This window comes from Neomonachus schauinslandi, chromosome X, assembly GCF_002201575.2.
Source record: "Neomonachus schauinslandi chromosome X, ASM220157v2, whole genome shotgun sequence".
In the NCBI taxonomy this organism is placed as follows: Eukaryota; Metazoa; Chordata; class Mammalia; order Carnivora; family Phocidae; genus Neomonachus; species Neomonachus schauinslandi.
The window spans coordinates 12,927,674-12,934,727 of NC_058419.1; the positions used below are offsets into that span (position 1 = coordinate 12,927,674).

Genomic DNA, 7,054 nt, shown 5'->3' on the forward strand with positions numbered 1-7,054 from the left:
TTCCCTTCCCTTCCCTTCCCTTCCCTTCCCTTCCCTTCCCTTCATTTCCTTTTCTTTTCTTTCTTTCTTTCTGTTAGTCTTCTGAGCGCTCGCTGCAGCCAGGCCCTGTGTCAGCCGCCACATTATCTGTGCTCACTCCCGGGACCCTCACACACACCGTCGGAACTGCTCTTTCTCCAACAGTGGGGCTTCCAAATATCTACCTTCTGGTCAGATCTATCTTCTGAATTCCAGATCCTCTTTCCAGCTCCCTAACTCTACATTGTCCTGCGACGAATCAGAGCTGATGTTTATCTAATGCTTCGGAAGGGCTGGACCCTGTGCTCATTGCTTTGGGGCCATTATTTCATTCCATCCTCACAGTAGTCCCACAAGATAGGTACTGTCATCTCATTGTTTGTAAGTGAGAGGAATGGAGCTTCAGAGAGGTCAAGTTACTCGGCCCAGGGAGCATACTAAAGTGTCAGAGCCGGGATTTCGGGGCATTGGCAGTCAGACTGCACAGCCCATTCTCGAAGCTACGATGCTGTGTCCTGTAATCATGTCAGATGCCCAAGACCACCCTCCACGCTTCTCTGAACCGGTTCCCCTTCCACACCCAGATGGTGATGGGGGGGTTAAAGAGTACACGTATCAGGATGCGCACTGAGTAATGTATACAATTGTTGGGTCACTATATTGTGCACCCGAAACTCATATAACAGTGTATGCTACCCATACTGGAATCGAAATAAAAAAGTTAGTAAGAAAAAAAAATAGTAAAAAAAAGAATTTTGCCAGACTGAGCATTCTAGATCAGCCATCAGCGTTATTCACGTTTATACTTCTGATGACCCAATGATTGGGTTCTGGTGTCCAAACTCCTTCATTTCAGAGTTTCATTATCTGATGACCTGACCCTGTCTAGCTATCCTACCTCACTTGTCATATTTAATATTCAAAACCTACTGAGTTCCTGAAAGACCTCACATTCTTTGTGGATCTGGATCTTTGCACACATGTGATTCTCTCTGCGTGTAATGCCCTAGATCAGACATTTAAGGAGAGTGAACCTACTCATCTTTTAAGACCCATTTTTTGAGATACTGTCTGTCTGTCAAGTGTTTCCCCAGTTAACATATTCCTTTCTGTATGGTCCTTTAGCACCTGGCCCACATTTTATCACCTTACGTTGAAATCTCTCACTTGACTTTGTGGGGCTTTAGGTCAAAGAGGGAGTCTGGATTATCCCCGTGCCCCTGACACCTCACCCCGGTACCTGCACCATGCTAGTCGCTCAGTTTTGTGACGTTTTGTAGAGCGTACGGACCGAAGCTGTCTCTCATTCATTCATTTCATGCATTCATTCTGAACGAAAGACACCTTCAGCCCATACACCTTATAAAACTGAATTGGTTTCACAGAACAGTTTTGATTTCAAGATTCTAAACCGATGCAAATAATACCTAAGGGCAGCAGTCATGAAAATGTAACATCTCTGTAAGTCATTCACAGAAACAGCTTTTCGAAGCCAGTGACAGTTTAAGTGATGCCGTCCTGAGGGAAATCTCCTGGCTCTCTCCTCAAGGGCCTGTTATCTCCGACTACAAGGACTCCAGAATCACACTGCCTTTCTCCTCAGTATTGTCTGAGGGTCATATATTTAGCCTCTCTTCGGGTTTATCTCTTCTAGCCATTATTTCCCCAGCGCAGAAATCCTAGTCCCTCCCGCTGCCCCTCCCCGCCACCATACCTCTCCTTTTTTCCAACATCTGAGGTCTTCAAGGGAGAAGTAGCCCTCTTGAAACGTCCATTATCTCAGCACTTATCCTGAAGGAGGGACTTGGATCTTTTGTCCTCCTAGATCTCACACTGATGAGATATGTGTAAAGACTTAGCTTTATGTCCTACTTGGTGAATTCTCCGGCTAAATTTCTTTTTAGATTTTTTTTTTAAAGATTTTATTTATTTATTTGGGAGAGAGAGAATGAGAGAGAGCACATGAGAGGGGGGAGGGTCAGAGGGAGAAGCAGACTCCCCGCCAAGCAGGGAGCCCGATGCGGGACTCGATCCAGGGACTCCAGGATCATGACCTGAGCCGAAGGCAGTCGCTTAACCAACTGATCCGGCTAAATTTCTTTATTTCTTCACTCTACCCACTTGGCTAGTTTGATTTAATCTTTGCATGCTCGGATCATCATTCCTGCATTTCAGTCTGACATCATGTCTGGAGAAGGAAACACAGGGCCAGTCTGCTTTCCGGGGACCCTTAGGGTTGGCACCCCTGATCCTGGCACTGTCAGCTACTAGATTTGATTAGAGTAGGTTGACAAGTAATGGTGATAAATGTTTCCTGTGAGAACACACTGTCTGCCTAAATGGGGTAATTTCTTCTCTGTGTGCCTTCCTTTGGGAAATGCATAAAGTCACTGAAGCTGTGAAAAAACCAAGTGATATACATTGCATTAACGAAGTTCCTACTCCTTATGTCAGTTCTTGGACTTGTTTTGCTCAAGTGAGTATTGGGTTTCTCCATGTATTAACTCTGTGATGTTTAGAATTAGAGACAAAATAATTTTTCCTAATTTATGAAAAGCTTTGGGGATAAGTAACAACTTAGTAATGAAAAATTTGTTGTAAGTAAAACTGAAAATTGTAGGTGTATGGTTTTAGGGATATTTAAAATTAGAGGCTTGCCTCATTATGTAGTTCTAAAATTTTGAAACAGGTAAGATACCTTAAAATCAAACCTTGTGTGTAAATAAAGCCATTGTTTGTAGCTTTAATGTGACACATCCCATTTTGATCTCAAAATGGTGAGTTAAAAAAACAACAACAAAATGACAGGGTTAATGTCTTCTTCACAGTCTGCTGTTTCCTGGTTAAAACATTTTCCCACTCTTGCTTTTCTTTAACCAAGGAGGTGACTGTTTTCTAAGCAGAGTTACATTGTCAAATCACAAGCCTAACAGTGTCTATTAAAAATAAAAGTACCGTAAGCATTGTAGGTCTATTTAGTTTTAACAATTAAGAAGACACAGCTACCAGAGAACATGCTGACAACGAGAATCTTAAACGTTGCTGTCAAATCCTGTAATCGTTATTTAGTGAAGATAGCACCAGACATTTCTATATCTAAAAGACAAGCATACTCAATGTATCTTTAAAAAGGAAACAAACCTGTACATTCGGCACTGAGTAGATATCCTAAAAGGCAGATGGTGACGAGGCCCAGTGATTCTGCCATGATCCTATTCAGGCACTGCATAACCTTTGCTGACGAATTGTGCAAGTGGTAAGGTTGACCAATTGTTCCAAAGTACAAGCCGAGCTGTATTTACTTCTGGGAAACAATGTCCATCTCCCTCAGTGGGTCTTTGGGCTATTTCCAGTGGCCTCTTGGGTGAAGTGAAGAGTATAGGCAGTGTTCATCTTTAAACTTCACCTCTGATTCCATGGGCTTCTGCCACTGTGGCTGATGGGAGGCTGAAGCAGGAAGCAACACATCATCAGAACAGGGGGAGGTATAATGGTAGTTGTTGTGGCAGCAAAATTCATCAGTGAGATCCATCTTTATCCTTGTCAGGGAGCACTAATGTCATAGAGTTTAAAAATAAAGAGACAGGGGCGCCTGGGTGGCTCAGTTGGTTAAGCCTCCAACTCTTGGTTTTGGCTCAGGTCATGAACTCAGGGTGGTGGGAATGGAGCCCCATATTGGGCTCCGCACTCAGCACAGAGTCTGCTTGAGATTCTCCCTCCCTCTCCCTCTGCCCCTCCCCTCCACTCGCACTCTTTCTAAAATAAATAAATAAATCTTTAAACAAAAAAGTATAGAGACAGAACAAAGTCATTTGGTTATCTACCTTAAAACACTCCCAGTGTTTACATACATTTAATCACCTGGTGGATCCTTTATGTTCCTCCTCATAACGAGTTTATAAACTTTATTGTGCCATGTTCCCATAGAGTGAAATGTGAGGACCCTGTCTCAGAACATATGTATGTATTGTGAGCATATGTGTATGCATGTATACTTATATATTATGTATATAAAAATATATGAATATTATCTTATAATAGTTTGTGTTAGTATATTATACCACTTCATGTATAATATAAAAACAATAGTATACCAACATTTACCTATCATTCTTTGTGCTGCTGTTGTGGTACATTTTATTTCTACCTGTTATAAACCCTATATTACATTATTCTGCTTTAAGCAGTCACGTCTTTCAAAGAAATTTAAAAATGAGAAAAAACATTTTATATTTAGCCACATATTTGCCATTATGATATTCTTCATTTCTTTGTGTAAATCCAAGTTTCAATCTGTTAAAATTTTTCATCACTCTGAATAATTCTCTTTAGTAATTTTGATAGTGTAGGTCTTCTTATGATGAATTTTCTCAATTTTTATTTGAAAATGTATCTATTTTACTTTTTTTTAAAAGATTTTATTTATGTATTTGTCAGAGAGAGAGAGAGAGAGAGAGAGCACAAGCAGGGAGAGCGGCAGGCAGAGGGAGAAGCAGGCTCCCCGCTGAGCAAGGAGCCCGATGCAGGTCTCCATCCCAGGAACCTGGGATCATGACCTGAGCCAAAGGCAGACACTTAACCGACTGAGCCACCCAGGCATTCCAATTTTACCCTCATTTTTAAAAAGTAATTTGGCTGCATATATAATTCTAAGTTGACACTTTTTTTTCCTTTCAGCACATTAATGTCATCATTGTTTCTGATGAGAAGGCAGTGACTATCCTTATCACTGATTTTCGGCAATTTGCCTACAGTGAGTCAAGGGAATTCTTGGGTCTGTGGCTGGATATTTTTATTAAAATGAGGAAAATTTTTGGACATTAATTAAAAAAATTTTTTTTGAAGTTATCATTGGGTCCCCAGAAATTGTAAAAACAGTTCAGCGAGGTCCCATATATCTTTCACCCAGTTACTCCCAATGTTTATATCTCACATAAATATAGGATAACATCAAAACCAGGTAATGAACATTGACGAAATGTATGTGTGTAATTCTAAGTAATTTTATCACATGGGCAGATTTATGTAACCACCACTGCAGTCCAGATACAGAACAATTCTATCACCACAAAGATCTCCCTTGTGCTACTATTTTATAATCATACCCACCTCATTCCTCCCAATTATTCCTAACCCTGGCACTACTTACTAATCAGTTTTCAGCCTCTGTAATGAGAATGTTGTATAAATAGAATCATAGAGTGTGATCTTTTGAGATTGGCATTTTTCATTGAGCACAGCGCCTTTGAAATCCATCTGGGTTGCTGCAGGTTTCAATAGTGAATTCCTTTTTGTTGCTGAGTAGTATTCCATGATGTGGATATACCACAAATTGTTTATTCACCTACTGAGGAACATTTTGATTGTTTCCAGTTTTTGCTTTTGAAATAATGTGCTATAAACATAAATGTACTGTTTTCTGTATGGATGTAACTTTTAAATTTCTCAGGGATAAATGGCCAGGAATGTAATTTCTAGGTCATATGGTAGTTGAATGTTTAGCTTTTTTTTTTTTTTTGAAGGATGTTATGCCAAGAGAAGAAATTTGTTTTTTTGTTTTTTTTATTTTTTAGCAAGAGAGAAAGAGTGAGCAAATGGAGAGAGGGAGAGGGAGAGAGAATCTTAAGCAGGCTCCACGCTTGGTGCAGAGTCTGACACAGGGCTTGATCTCACGACCCTGAGAACATGACCTGAGCCAAAAGCAAGAGTCAGACGCCTAACCAACTTAACCACCCAGGCGCCCTGAATGTTTGGCTTTTAAATAAACTGCCAAACTGTTTTCCAAAATGGATGCATCACTTTACATTCCCACCAGCAATGGGTGAATGATCCAGTTTCTTGGCATCCTTGCCAGCATTTTATATTGTCACTGTTTTTTTTTTTTTCTACTTTAGACACTTTGATGGGTGTGTTGTGATAACTCATTGTATTTTAATTTGTATTTCCCCAATGGCTAATGATGTTGAACACCTTATAATTTACTTACTTTCTGTATATCCTCTTCAGTGAAATGTATGTTCATGTTTTTGGCCTATTTTCCAATAAGACTGATATTTTACTGTTCAGTTTTAGAGCTTTTTAAAAAAATATTATACATGTGAGTCCTTTTTCTCAGATACATGGTTTGCCAGTACTGTCTCCAAGACCGTAGCTTATCTTTTCATCCTCGTAACTGAGTCACATAGCCAAAGTTTTAGGTTTTGATGTAGTTCAATTTATCTTTTTTAAAAAAAATTTATTTATTTAGCATGCATGTGAGCTGGGGGAGGGGCAGAAGGTGATCGAATCTCAAGCAGACTCAACACTGAGTGCTGAGCCTGACATGGGGCTTGATCTCATGACCCCAAGATCATGACCTGAGCCTGAATCAAGAGTCAGACACTTAACCAACTGAGCCACCCAAGGGCCCCTCAGTTTATCATTTTTTAATGGATCATATCTTAATGTCCACATTTAGAACTCTTCCACTAACACTGATCCTGAAGCTTTTTCCCATTTAAAAATATTTTATACTTTTAGGTTTTAGGTTTATTCTGGTGTTCCATTTTGAGTTAATTTTTATAAGATATGAGGTTTAGATTGATTTTTTTTTTTTTTTGGCCTGTGGATGTCTGATTCCTTTAGCACCATTTATTAAAAAGATAATCCTCGTTCTGTTGAATTGCTTGTGCAGTTGTTTTTTTTTTCTTCCATAAATCAGTTGAGTATATTGGTTTGGGTATATTTCTAGGTTTCCTCTTCTGTTCCATTGCTATATGTGTTTATCGCTCTGCCAACCCCACCCTGTCTTGATTACTATAGCTATATGGTAAGCTTTTGTATCAGCTAGAGTGATTTCTCCCACTTTAATATTTTGTGGCAAGATTATTTTGGGGGGGTTACCAAATAACTTTATTTTGAAGGAATGGTACAAATGAAAGAAGTTAAATAGATGTTTTGGTACAACTTATAGAAAAGGTAAATATAACCCCACCATGCATACACTGCCTTGGTGACCAGGGAAGTCACCCTTGGGGCTATGGGAAGACCCTAAGGT

The 7,054-nt window shown here is 39.7% G+C and overlaps 1 protein-coding gene across 2 annotated transcripts in view; it reads right to left on the reverse strand.

Annotated features, from left to right (window-relative positions):
* F9 (coagulation factor IX) overlaps positions 1-3,455 on the reverse strand; it is a 32,606-nt gene extending 29,151 nt beyond the window's left edge. Inside the window, exon 1 of one of the 2 annotated variants that reach the window (XM_021684594.1) lies at positions 3,160-3,455. In XM_021684594.1, coding sequence (XP_021540269.1) covers positions 3,160-3,247 — 88 coding nt within the window. In that variant the 5' untranslated portion in view covers positions 3,248-3,455. The remainder of the gene's footprint in view (positions 1-3,159) is intronic. The other variant, XM_021684602.1, reaches the window with a different exon arrangement.
* Between the last annotated feature and the right edge of the window lie 3,599 nt (positions 3,456-7,054).